At 44.5% G+C, this 14,764-nt stretch overlaps 1 protein-coding gene across 2 annotated transcripts in view; it reads left to right on the forward strand.

Annotated features, from left to right (window-relative positions):
• TRAF3IP1 (TRAF3 interacting protein 1) overlaps nt 1–12,755 on the forward strand; it is a 1,208,890-nt gene extending 1,196,135 nt beyond the window's left edge. For both annotated transcript variants that reach the window (XM_030210669.1, XM_030210670.1), the window contains one exon: nt 10,934–12,755. In XM_030210669.1, the coding sequence (XP_030066529.1) occupies nt 10,934–11,099 (166 nt within the window). In that variant the 3' untranslated portion in view covers nt 11,100–12,755. The remainder of the gene's footprint in view (nt 1–10,933) is intronic.
• The last annotated feature ends 2,009 nt before the right edge of the window (nt 12,756–14,764 follow it).

A 14,764-nucleotide genomic window follows, 5' to 3' on the forward strand; every position in this document is an offset into this window, starting at 1 on the left:
TTTGGTAGAAAGTGCAACACTTCAGGAACTCCATTATAATTTCCTCTTGAGATATACTGCATCTCATTGGAGCAGTCTTAATGGTATATGGAAGCATAGTTTATGAATTTTATGTATTGGGATGGGATGGTACCATGGCAAGGGCCAAGATACAGGCTTTGGGCTCTAGCACACGAAAGGTGGCCTGTTCTGCGCTTGGATGTCTTCTCAGGGATGGTATGTATACCTATAGAAATGCAGTGTTATATGTGGTCGTTTGTGGGATACACCACAAAGTCTATTAGGAACTTAGTTATATGGCATGTTATTGTCCCTGACATCTTACATAATTACGTAAGTATTGCCACACTGGGATAGACCAAAGGTCCATCAAGCCCAGCATCCTGTTTCCAACAGTGACCAATCCAGGTCACAAATACCTGGCAAGATCCCCAAAAAGTTCAATACATTTTATGCTGCTTATCCCAGAAATAAGCTGTGGATTTTCCCCAAGTAATTTTAATAATGGTCTATGGACTTTTCCTTTAGGAAGCCGTCCAAACCTTTTTTTAAAACCCCGCTAAGTTAACTTAGCCACATTCTCTGGCAACAAATTCCAGAGTTTAATTACACGTTGAGTGAAGAAAAATTTTCTCCGATTCATTTTATATTTCAATCTTTTTTATTCAAATGACAAACCATTCAGAAATTAACAACACCCAAGACACTTCATTCCGTGTCCGGGAAAGAAATAACCATAATGTGTACAAAACCTTTCCACAACTGTTTTCTTTCCCCCGTTTTATTAACATTAGTTCACCGGTATTGCCACTTTTCGTTTTCTTCCCCCACCCTTCCCCCCTTCCCTCCCTTTACCCCCCCCCCCTTTCTTTCCTTTAAAACTGAACTACTTTCCCACTAATCCTTCACATCAACAACATCTTTAATCTTATCTACACATCTTATTTAACGTATGTCCCATTAATTGTCTTTGAAGGTTCAAAAGTTCAGAAGGTAACTACGGGCTGTTGGGGTTAGTGTCGACCAAAAGGGAGTCCAGCACCTTTGGAATTTCTTCCCAGTCTCTGAGTCTAAGTTGTGAATCCCTTGTCGTTCTACTCTCATTAGGTGCAACATCTTGCTTCTCCATTGTTGTCTTGTGGGTGATTTGGCAGAGATCCATTCTGACAGAATGACCTGCTTAGCTATGATGGTGGTTTTAAGTACAAACTCTTTGAGCCCCCCAGGGCTGGGTATGCTCAACCGTGGTTGGCCAAACAACAAAGTCGCCTCACACCTCCAAGACGTGTTCCATAACTGCGAGACATATGCTGTGATGTTTCTCCAGAATTTCAAAATGCTCCGGCAGGTCCAGAACATGTGTCCTAACGTCGCTCCTTCTTCTCCACATTTTGGGCATGAGCCCCACGGGGACACACCCATATGAAAGGCTCTTCGAGGAGCTATGTATAGTCTCAATGCGAATTTATATTGTAATTCCCAATGGCACGCTGCTTTAGTTAATTGCCTGATGGAGAGGATATGTGTTTGTAACTGTGAAGCTTGTATCTTGACCGGCAGGTCCTTATTCCATTGTTCAGCCAGTCTTTTATAATCCAATTCCGCTGCAGTAGCTCGGATGTGCCGGTGGTGATATGTGAGTGGGACTTTTTGCTGCGCCTCCATAGAAAATGCTGATGTCAATTATTCCTGAACATCTTCTGCCAACCACTCCCATGGTAAGGTATCTACATAGTGTTTGAGCTGCTTATAATGAAATTCGTCTGATGTTGCAAGGTCAAACTCTTTCTGCAGCTCCAAAAATGGTTTTATCTTACCCTCGCGATTGAGCACCTGTAGAAGGTATATCACTCCTTTATTTTTCCATCTGTGGAACACTGCATACATGTTTCCAGGTGCAAAATTTCTATTTCCACATATTGACCTAAATGGTGTCACTCTTGTTGAGAACTTATGTAACCGGCATATCCAGTTCCATGTGGCTTTATCTCCAATTCATTTTAAATTTACTACTTTGTAGCTTCATCGCGTGATCCCTAGGCCTAGTATTTTTGGAAAGAGTAAACAAACTTATTATTTTATAGACTCATATCTCCCCTCAGCCATCTTTTCTCCAAGCTGAAGAGCCCTAGCCACTTCAGCATAGGGAAGTCGTCCCATCCCCTTTATCATTTTTGTCGCCCTTCTCTGTACCTTTTCTAATTCCACTATATCTTTTTTTTTATTTTTTTTATTTTTTATTTATTTGAAGTCAATATTAACAAATGATACATGTTTCAAACAAGGCAAACAAAGATCTGATGACAATGCAAAGCAATACATATAACTTCAAATTTTGTAGAACTTTTACTTTAGAAATCAAATTTACCCCCCCTCCCCCCCACCCTCCTCCCATACCCCCCCTCGGACTGGCTTTATCACAACCCGGTTCGTCATCGAAGTTATGTATGAAGGAGAAAGGGGTCCCAAATCGAGTGCCATCTAGTTGTACGGTTACTCCGCTCAGCTATGAGCCGTTCCATCTCACAGACATATCCCATTTTTCGAAGCCACCTAGTTAATGGCGGAATCGTAGTCTGTTTCCAACAAGCCGCTATAACTATTCGAGCTGCACAGGTGGCATAGCGCACCAAAGCCTGTTGAGTAGGTGTGAGGCCCGCTGCTTTTGTTGAAAACAGAAAAATAGTGGGATTCCATGGAATCTGAGTTCCCAGCCATACCTGCAGTCTGCTACGAACTGCTTTCCAATAAGCTCTGATTTTCCTACATTTCCACCAAATATGTCCCATGGATCCCTTCACACCACATCCCCTCCAGCACTGCCCAGGCATGGTGGGATAAATTCGTTGTAGACGCTCTGGAGTCATGTACCACCTAAATAGAACTTTAATGGCATTTTCTTTGAACGGGACATGAGACGACACCCCGGCCGCCGCTCGTTCCATCCTCTCCCATACCGTATCCTCCAATTCAATCCCCAGGTCCCTCTGCCAACCCTTCCTGTGAAGTGTATAACAAGGTGTTTGTTGAGTAATAATACGATGTAAACGAGATATCAACCCTGTGGTCGTAGCCTGTCCCTCACATATTTGCTCAAGAGTTAATTGCTGTCTGTGTAGGACTTCCTGAATTGCTTTCGTCTTAAGGAAATGCGCGAGCTGGAGAAATGCATACTTATCAGTCACCACTGTTGGAAACTGTTGTTGAATTTCTGTATAAGACAAAAGGGACTCTCCCGCCAGTAGTTGCCCCCAGGTTCTCAGCCCTCCTTCATACCATCTAGTGAATATGCCTCTCTCTGTCCCCGGAATAAATAAGGGATTATATGCTATGGGGGATAAACGCGACAGTAAGCATTGACGATGCGGAAAAAGACTATCCCAGTTAGACAGAGTAACGTATATGGAGGGGCACAAACCCTCCTCCAATGACCTAAGGGACCTTGGTAGCCACATTAGTGCCCCCAACGGCCTTGTGCCCAATGTGAACTGCTCCAGGCCCACCCATTGCCGATCAGGGTAGCCCTGGAACCATTCCACAGCCGCACGTGCCTGAGCTGCTCTGTAGTACCAACCCAAGTTGGGGACCCCCAGCCCTCCCCTCCTCCTATCCTGGTACAAGAAGGCTCGTGCTAACCGCGGACGTTTGCCAGCCCAAATAAAACGCACAATACGATCTTGCAGTGCAGCAAGAAATTTACGAGGCAGCGGGACCGGAAGAGCTTGGAACAGGTACAGTAAACGTGGTAATATGTTTAGCTTAACTGCGGCAATACGGCCAAACCAGGAGAGTGCAATGTCTCCCCATCTCTCCATATCTGCAGTGAGGACACGGCCCAGGCCTTTATAGTTTGCTGTGAAAAGATCAGAGAGCCTAGCAGTAATGTTCACCCCCAGGTAGCGGATACTCCCACTAGCCCACCGAAAAGCATACGTCGATTTTAAGGTTTCCACCAGATCCGCATCGAGGGTCACGTTTAGGGCTTCAGATTTGGACATATTTACTCTAAATCCTGAGAGTGCTGAGTATTGTTCAATGTCCTGCAAAAGCTCTGGGAAAGATGTTAGAGGGCGAGTGATGAACAATAACACGTCATCTGCAAAGAGGGCCAATTTATGTGCTCTCCCCGCTATTGTAACGCCAGTGATCCCCGGGGAGAGAGGGCATCCCTGCCTGGTGCCCCTGTGCAGAGTGAAGAGTTCAGAATAGCCCCCATTCAAGCTGATACATGCTTTAGGTGAGGTATAAAATGCTTGAATCCACCTACAGAATTGTGGCCCTATCCCAAAAGTCTCCATCACTTTGTACATGAATGGCCAATGCACCCTGTCGAAGGCCTTTTCAGCGTCTAGACTAAGGAGACACATAGGCTTTCGCATTTTTTTTGCCAAGTACATTAAATCTACAACTCTCCTCGTATTATCCATTGCTTTCCTATAAGAAACAAAACCCACTTGATCTGGGTGAATAATCGCCGGGAGCATAGGGGCTAGTCTATTAGCTAAGACTTTGGCTAAAATTTTGACGTCAGCGTTTAGAACAGATATAGGACGATAAGACCCACAGTCCGCTTGGTCTTTGTCTGCTATCCAGGCCTCTAACATGGAGGCCGGAAGAGACTCCCCCCTCCCTATTTGATTGAACATGTCAGCCAAAAGTGGGGCCAGGTCAGAAGCAAATTGCTTATAAAACTCATTAGGTAGTCCATCCAGCCCCGAGGACTTACCAGATGGTAAATGTTGAATAGCTTTGTGTATTTCAAGCGGGGTGACCGGCTCATCCAGAGTGGCACGCTGGCATGTCAGAGAGGCTAAATCAGTCCCCGCTATGTAATCTGCAATAGAGTCAGCAGGGGGGTTTATTTCACGAGCATATAACTCCTTGTAGAAGTCACCAAACCGCCTTCTAATAGCTTCTGATGTATTCAGCATGTCCCCACCTCTCTCCCGGATATGGGTTACTGCCCTTTCTACCTTTTTCCTACGTAGCCTTAGGGCCAGGAGGCGTCCCGCTTTGTTAGAAAATTCATAAGAATAAACCTTCGATCGAGATTGTAATTGGCTTAAGTGTTCAGAATAAATAGAGTCCAGCTGAAGGCGCTGGGCTCGCAGCTCCTCCAATATGGTCGGAGAGCCGCCGGCCTTATGCTGAGCTTCTAAACTCTTGATCCTATCTAAGCATTGAGCCACTTGTTTTCTGCGAATCCTAGCCCTCCTACTAGCCAGCTGTAAGAAATAGCCTCTCGACACTGCCTTCATGGCGTCCCACACAATGCTAAGGGGTGGCCCCGATGCCTTATTGATCTCCAGATACTCTTTCAGCACTTTTTTACAGCCCTCCACCACCTCACTCTCCTGTAACATACTGGCATTAAGTGCCCATCTTTTGTCTTTAATCTCTGCCTTGATTGTTGGCAGTACGACCCAAACCGGGGCATGGTCAGACAGGGTCGCACTGCCAATACCTGCACTGGGCCCCTGCTCTGATAGAGCTACATCGAGAAAAATATAGTCGATACGTGAGTATGAGGCATGCACTGCTGAGTAATATGTATAATCTCTCATTCGCGCATGACTCAATCGCCATACATCCAGAGTCCCCAGAGAAGTGGCCATTGATCCCAACGCTAAGGCATCCCGAGTGCCTACAGTCTGCCCCGTCCCAGACCGGTCTAAAACCGGATCCATTACTCCATTGAAGTCGCCTCCCATTATTATAGATCCTTGTGCAAATGTAGCTAAAAGATTCCTTGTTTTAATGTAGAAAGCCTGCTGGTGATCATTCGGGGCGTATATACATGCTAGGGTGAGGCCTGGATCCCGTTTGACCTTTACTATTTGGGCTTGTACTGACTCATGAAATAACACCGCCACCCCACGTTTTTTGGATCCCTCATTGGAGGAGGCAAAAAAGGACCTGGGGTATTTAGGATGAGAGAGGAGTCTTTCGTGCTTCCGGCGGAGGTGCGTCTCCTGCAACAGAACTATATGAGCCCCCAGCTGCTGGAGCTCTTTAAATAATTTCTGCCTTTTTTGTGGCATATTCAATCCTTTTACATTGTAAGATAAGATCTTAAGATTTATACTCATAACTAAGACATAAAACCAAGCAGAACGAGCAGAGCATACCAACCCACTGTCCTCACTTTCACCTCCATCCTCCTACTATGTGCCAGCCCGAGCCCTCCCTCCCCTTCCCGCCCCTTAAACCCATTATCTAACCCCCCCCCTTCCCCCTTCTCCAGACACCAACCCGAAGGTACATGCCCCCCGAGTGGGATGTGAGAAAGTAACCCACTGTGTTTCAGGCCGATCCAACTCCCTCCCGCCCCCCCCCCCCCCTTGATCTTTGCCATGCTACCATCAGATGCCAATTCCCATTTAAACAGATAAAAAAACTATAACTTATATACATGCCACAGCTCTCCATGACTTACCCCTCTCCCAGTACTAATACAAAACCTCACTCCTTTTAGGTGTCTAACTGTTGAGAGCATCCCTCCTCCCACTAAAAGAAAAGAAGAAGAGGAGATGAAAGAAAAGAAAATGAATAAAATGTATATATATACATACAGATCCCCCAATAACCATAGTACTTCAGAATAAACTCAGAACAAAGCAGACTAGGAGACTCTATGAGCAGTGTCCCCCTGATACCACATATGTGTCCATCTGCTCTTCATCATCCACAGACGCAAGGAATTCAGGTGACAGGCCCCGATTAGGCCAGCGTATCAGCATTCAGGTTCCCTCCACCGTCGCTCTCCGCTTCGGATTGCTGCGCTTGTTGGATGCGGGGACCCGCTGCCATTTTTGTAACTTTGCTTTCGTCGTAGGTGCCAGCTCTCCCAGCGGCGCCTTCGAGCTTACCAGTCCCACCGCATACAAAGACGCCCAAGCTTCGGTTAGGGAGCAAACCCTGTATCTGGTCCCTTTAATCGTGAGGTTCAGCGAAAAAGGGAAGCCCCACCGGTAGATGAGCTTCTCTTTGATTAGGACATCCAGGGCCGGTTTCAGGAGTCGCCTCTGCTGCAGCGTGAACTGGGAAAGATCTTGGTATACCGTTATCTTGGCTCCTTCATACTCCAAGTCCTGTTTCTTCCGAGCACAGGCAAGAATTTGTTCTTTTATTTCATACTTATGAAATCGCACGATGATGTCTCGCGCTCTAGTCTCCTGACGCGGGCCCATGGCTCTATGTGCTCTGTCCAAGTCAATCTTCTCTGCCGCTACCTCGGACCCCATCAGGGTTGCACATATAGTTTGCACTATTAGTGGGACATCTTCCTTCTCGCCACCCTCTGGAACCCCGCGGAGTCGGAGATTATTCCTCCTGCCCCGGTTTTCTAAGTCGTCCATTTTATAAGCCAAGTCTTTCGTTTTTTGATCCAATTCCTGTATGTGGGCATCATGAGCAGTTAGGGACTCTGAATGCTCGTCCAGCCGAAGTTCCGCTTCTTCCATTCGTCCCCCCAGCTCGCGGAGATCTGCGCTAAGCACCTCCATCTTTTCCAATATCTCCTCCTTTGATTTTTGGATGTCCTCTTGAATACCGGACAGAATCTGTTTGAGTTCGCCCGAGACACCCTTTTTTTTGCGGGGGGCCTCCGCGATTCCGCCAGCGATAAGGCTGAGTTGGAGTCAGAAGGCGAGGCCTGCACCATTGCCTCGTGGCGCTTCGGGGTCTTACTCGGCCCGCCGCCTGCCGACTTCTCTGAGTCCTTGTTCCGCGCTGAATGCGCCTTACTCATACCGGCTGGTGGGTATTGCCAATCGGGAGTGTTCAAAAGCGGCGAAAATAGCTGATGGTGGTCACTTAAAGCTTTTTTATCGCGGCGGGGAGCGGGAGCTGAGAAGCTAGACCACCATTGCCAGTGGTGACGTCACTTCCTCCCCCCACTATATCTTTTTTGAGATTCAGGGACCAGAATTGAACACAATTCTGATCACCTACTTTTTATTGCTGTGGTGCAGACAAAACCACATCACAGGGCATATGGGCATTGTGTAAAGACATTCATCCCTTATGCTGTTAGGGGACTAGGTATGCCACTCTGGGGCATATACAGCAGACTGTCAAATTCATGACTCAGATTGTTTATTTAATTTCAGTGGATATGGAGGATGTAGTAATGGTGGACTCTCATGTGCTCTCTGTTATGCATGTTCTCTGTAGCAAAGGTCTATATTTTTTGTATCTTTGTATACAGTCATGTAATGGTTTTTCACTCTGTCTTTGCCTTTTAATGTCTTCAATAATAGCACTATGTCCATAGGTCTGGATGGCTGGGGAAGGGAGTTGGTTCTGTGGCAATTACCCAGGTCACATGACCTATACATGAGCAAGATGCAATAGCAGGGGCTGTGGTGAATGGTGGGATAACAGTTGTGCAATATTCAGGTTTTACATTGGCTATCTGGAATGTACTGACTATATAGCTACAGTGGGGGAAATAAGTATTTGATCCCTTGCTGATTTTGTAAGTTTGCCCACTGACAAAGACATGAGCAGCCCATAATTGAAGGGTAGGTTATTGGTAACAGTGAGAGATAGCACATCACAAATTAAATCCGGAAAATCACATTGTGGAAAGTATATGAATTTATTTGCATTCTGCAGAGGGAAATAAGTATTTGATCCCCCACCAACCAGTAAGAGATCTGGCCCCTACAGACCAGGTAGATGCTCCAAATCAACTCGTTACCTGCATGACAGACAGCTGTCGGCAATGGTCACCTGTATGAAAGACACCTGACCACAGACTCAGTGAATCAGTCAGACTCTAACCTCTACAAAATGGCCAAGAGCAAGGAGCTGTCTAAGGATGTCAGGGACAAGATCATACACCTGCACAAGGCTGGAATGGGCTACAAAACCATCAGTAAGACGCTGGGCGAGAAGGAGACAACTGTTGGTGCCATAGTAAGAAAATGGAAGAAGTACAAAATGACTGTCAATCGACAAAGATCTGGGGCTCCACGCAAAATCTCACCTCAGTGGGGTATCCTTGATCATGAGGAAGGTTAGAAATCAGCCTACAACTACAAGGGGGGAACTTGTCAATGATCTCAAGGCAGCTGGGACCACTGTCACCACGAAAACCATTGGTAACACATTACGACATAACGGATTGCAATCCTGCAGTGCCCGCAAGGTCCCCCTGCTCCGGAAGGCACATGTGACGGCCCGTCTGAAGTTTGCCAGTGAACACCTGGATGATGCCGAGAGTGATTGGGAGAAGGTGCTGTGGTCAGATGAGACAAAAATTGAGCTCCTTGGCATGAACTCAACTCGCCGTGTTTGGAGGAAGAGAAATGCTGCCTATGACCCAAAGAACACCATCCCCACTGTCAAGCATGGAGGTGGAAATGTTATGTTTTGGGGGTGTTTCTCTGCTAAGGGCACAGGACTACTTCACCGCATCAATGGGAGAATGGATGGGGCCATGTACCGTACAATTCTGAGTGACAACCTCCTTCCCTCCGCCAGGGCCTTAAAAATGGGTCGTGGCTGGGTCTTCCAGCACGACAATGACCCAAAACATACAGCCAAGGCAACAAAGGAGTGGCTCAGGAAGAAGCACATTAGGGTCATGGAGTGGCCTAGCCAGTCACCAGACCTTAATCCCATTGAAAACTTATGGAGGGAGCTGAAGCTGCGAGTTGCCAAGCGACAGCCCAGAACTCTTAATGATTTAGAGATGATCTGCAAAGAGGAGTGGACCAAAATTCCTCCTGACATGTGTGCAAACCTCATCATCAACTACAGAAGACGTCTGACCGCTGTGCTTGCCAACAAGGGTTTTGCCACCAAGTATTAGGTCTTGTTTGCCAGAGGGATTAAATACTTATTTCCCTCTGTAGAATGCAAATAAATTCATATACTTTCCACAATGTGATTTTCCGGATTTAATTTGTGATGTGCTATCTCTCACTGTTACCAATAACCTACCCTTCAATTATGGGCTGCTCATGTCTTTGTCAGTGGGCAAACTTACAAAATCAGCAAGGGATCAAATACTTATTTCCCCCACTGTATATCTTCTCATGTCCTAGTTTCATAAGATATGGCTGCTGCCTTAACTCTGCACCATGGGGAAATTTTCAGTATGTCTGTTGTTGGGATTATGCACTACATGAAACATCAGTTTCTGAACCTGTGTGAAGAGTATTAGCTGTGCAGTACCCATCACACAGGCTCATGCACCAATTCACAGTCATACACTGGTTTTCTCTCATTACTGCTACAGGGTGCTGGCCCTGATTCAGCAGCTCTGTGGTGGAGGGCAGTCAGGATCATATATGCTTTGGGCCTCTCTGCACTATGGGGCCTGTATGATGATATAGAGCAGTCAGTGGTTCCTAACTTGATTCTGGAGGGACCTCAGCCAGTCAGGTTTTCAGGATATCCAAAATGAATATTAATGAGAGAGATTTGCATACAGTGGAGGCAGTGCATGCAGATATCTCTCATGAATATTAATTGTGGATATTCTGAAAACCTGACTGGCTAGGGTGCCTGCAGGACCAGGTTTGGGAATCACTGATATAGAGGGAGGATACAGCCTGAGGTGCTGTAATTCTTTTACTGATGGCCAACTCGGCCAGTTGATGGAGAAGGAAAGTCATAGTAGGAGGATTGGCTGAAGGAGAAGAAATATTAGGGAATATTAAAAAAAAAAAGTAATCAACAAACATGCATCCACTAAGCCTGGCGCTCCTTACTTTGGCCAGTTCTGGGTTGCCAAGATTTTGCATGAAATGTCCTATTCTGCATTGAGGGGTCTGAATTTGCAATCCATGTGACTGTCACAAAATCATGGGAAAACCAGGACATTGTGTGAAATTGTATCCCAGTTGCAGATTAGTACCTCCTATCTGTTTGAAAAGCATCGCTGTACAGTTCTTGAAGTGACTCTGCTTTGTCTCCATAGCATCACAGAAAATGCTGTAGAACCTTTAAAACAAGAGCTGGCTGGACTGGAGCAGCAGATTAAGGAGCAACAGGACAAGATATGCACTGTAAAAGCCAACATTTTAAGAAATGAAGAGAAGATCCAGAAAATGGTCTTTAGCATCAATATTTCTTTGAAAACATGAAGGAGAACATTGATGTGTGACAATGTGGTGCTCCAGAACTCATTCTTTTCTTACAAGTGTAAACAATATGTCTAAATAAGTGGAGCAAGAATATAGATAATATACATGTAATTTATTACTGCTATGTCAGCAAGATTATCAGATTCATTTAAATTTGAGCTTTATAAAAGCCACTAGAATGAACATTGGAAATACAGTTTAATACATTGAAATTAAGGCATTAATCAGTTGCCTTCAGTAACTTTGACGTAAGATCTAATTTCTGTTATCGAGCCTTATACACAAATTTTCAGTGCTTCCTAAAACCTTCGTAGGAGTTTATTTTACTGATTTACTTAACACTCTACATTTTCAGTGGGAAAGAACAGTTGTAGAATTACTCAAAAAGTAATTAAAATAAGGAACAAGAAAATCTTGATTGCATACCTTTTCACAGCCTTTTCTTAGCAAATCCAGACTAACTCTTGGTTACAAAAATTCCCATAACAAAGTCCTTAATAAGAGGCCACAGTAGTTGAGCTGTTCCAACTACCCCCGGATGAAGAATCACACAACTTCTGTTGCACGCTAAGTTTGCAGAATACCAGTTAACTCCCAAACAGCACTTACACATGTGAATATTTCCTTTAGACCATGCTCCCATGCAAGATATATTTGTGGAATAATCTTGAAATTGTTGAACAGCCACTGTTTTCTCAGTTTTCAGCCAGAGACTTCTATATTTCTATTGAAAGTAATTTTAGACCTCACAGAGCTATGGAACTTTGTGAATCTAAGTATTTTGAAAATGAGCCTCAGTAGTTTTCTTAACCTATGGCTACTGACTTTGATACCAAACACACTGAACTTTTCTTATAGCCTTTCCCAATCTGTACTTTGGAACAACTGAATTTAGTCTGTGCAAAGTTAGTTAGCATTATCCCTAATGATTTATGCTGCTATTGCTACAAAAAGGGCTTTACAAGTCAATTAAGTGTGAAAACTTATGCATTCAAGAGTTTTGGTTACTTATTCTTAATTACCTTTTGAATATTTCTATAATTGTTCTGTAATTCTGTAATTGCTCTTTCACTTTGAAATTGTAGTCTATTGTATAAATCATTGAAACTCTTACTTGAATGCATTTGTAACTGTATTTTAAAATATGTACAAATGTGTACATTTTTACACAGCAAATGCTTTATCCCTCTTTAATTTTATTTTTTAATACAAATGTTTTGTCCATGCAGTAATAATTCCTTCAGTTCACTTTTTTGTTCTTAAATTCAACAGAATGAGAGGGGCTCACCTTTCAACATTCAGTATTAAAATGGGTATAGATTACCCCTAGACAGGTACTGAAAAATGTCATCATTATTTTGATGTCAAAATAACATAATGCAACAACAAAACACCTTCCCAAAATAACAAGTATGTCCTATAAAGAAATTCCTATCACTAAAAAATAGTGACTGGGATTTTTTGAGAGAGTGTTGTGTTGGTGTTTTTTTTTTTTTTTTAATCTATTTCACCCTATATTTGGATGTTTTTAAAAATAATATGTGCATACATGTTTTTTGATAGTGTCCAATATTTGAAAATGGAACTGGATTGTAATGAGTCCCACTGTCAACCTGTTAATACTAATCTCAGTGAAACTTATATTCCGACGCAGAATAAAATGTACTTAAAAATAACAACTCTTGATATCAAGTGTCATTATTAAAAGTCACCTCCTTTACACTGTTAGTGCTGCAGGAAATTGTAGTGTGTGAGCTATCATTGTTGTATGGGGAGGTTCGTTTTCAATTTCACTGCAGCATCTCCACAGCGTGCCTGGGCCCCAGGGAATCTCTTTTATTTCCAAGATAGGTGACTATTTAAATAAATAAGGTCACACAAGGTCACACAAACACACAACAGAGCTCTAGACAAGAACAAACAGAAGTGCCACAAGGCAAGGCAGAAATGCAAACTGCATACAAACTGACCTGAAGACCTTTGGCGTTGCAAAGGCAAAGCAACAAAGCCCACAGGCGCTTAAAAAGACCATCACCAGCTGAGGCTCAGCTGCAGGAATCTCAAGGCAAGTAAGGGTGCTGCTTAGGTTCAAACAAGCCAAGCGAGTCTGGCAGACCGGAAAATCCGGACAGGACTGGCCTCTGGAACATGTTTGGAAAACAGCAACAGATAGTCTAAAGCAGTCACCGGTACTGGCCACCAGATGGCGAGATGAGCACAGACCAAGAAAACAGTCACAATCGTGACAGAGGTCTTCTGCCATGATCCAGTCTGTTAGAATTGCTGTTTTGTTTACTGCGGAACTGGCATTGATGTAGCCCACTTGAATTGTTTGGAATGGGTCTTCTGCGTTTGGTGTTGTGTGGACTTTTATTAGTTGTCGTTTCTTCGTTGGGGTGATTTTGTTTGGACTAGAGAGTTGCACGGGGACAGAAATCTTACCAATCCCCACCCATCCCCACTGGAATCTTACCCATCCCCGCAAAAATTTAAACCATCCCAACCCGTCCCCACCCGTCCCCGCAAGAATTTAACCCATCCCCACCCATCCCCGTAAGAATTTAATAGTACATAAAAGAAAGTTCCAGTCAGCTCCCTCAGTCTCTCTCTGGATTTGAGCCACAGCACTGTAGGCAAGGAAGGAACGGAAGTTGGAACTTGGAACACTCTGGTGCGCACATGTAAGATTTGTCTCTGATTCACTGGCAGTGTGTGCTGAGAGGTCGCCATATGCACGCGCCAGTAGGTCAGGTGACATCTGATTCTCGTGCCTGTGTCAGAGCTGAGGTCTGTGCACCAGCCTGGGAGCAAAGAGGATTAATAGTAACATAGTAAGTGACAGCAAATAGACCTGAACGGTCCATCCACTCTGCCCAATAGTCACACTCATGATCAATTCATCATTAAATCAACGAGTGTGATATTATATACTTGATTATGGTCTTTCTTTCGTGTTTCTGGAACAAAGACCACAGAAGTCTATCTGGCCCCATCCTTATGTTCCAACTGCTGGAGTTGCCATCGAAGCCCACTCCAGCCTATTCATGTTCTCATTTGTGGGACACAGACCATAAAAGTCTGTCCAGCACTGTCCTCATGTTCCAGCCACTGAAGTTGCTGTCTAAGCCCTTTCCAGCCCATCCTACACCAGATTGCCATGTATGAGACACAGATCATACAAGTCTGCCAGGTATCAGCTCTAGTTCATCACAGACAGAGTCGCCATCTAAGTGTCACTTGACATATCCACACACATGCAGCCATTTAAGGTTAGCACGCCTTTTTGAATTCCGTCATCATTTGTGACTCTACCACCTCCTTAATGGAAGACGTTCCACATTTATGCTGTTAAAGCAAGGAAGAAGAGGAGGAGGAGACAGCACTCAAATAAATTGGTATTCGGTAGATGAGAGGCTGGTGCAGGTGCAGCTTACACTTCCACGGGAAGCCCACAGAACTGCTTCCATCCCCACGGGAACCCCGCAGGAACTGCCTCCGTCCCAATTCCCGCGGGGACGGAAGCCGTGCAGCTCTCTAGTTTGGACCCTTCTTTGCATTCTGTATTGATTGTCCACATGTTGGTGTTCTTCCTCTGTTTAGGTTGTTGTCTGTTTGATGAGGTGTGGTGAGCCTGATCATTCTTTGATGATTGTACAGTATGCGTA

The sequence above is a fragment of the Microcaecilia unicolor genome, chromosome 7 (genome assembly GCF_901765095.1).
Source record: "Microcaecilia unicolor chromosome 7, aMicUni1.1, whole genome shotgun sequence".
Classification (NCBI taxonomy): domain Eukaryota; kingdom Metazoa; phylum Chordata; class Amphibia; order Gymnophiona; family Siphonopidae; genus Microcaecilia; species Microcaecilia unicolor.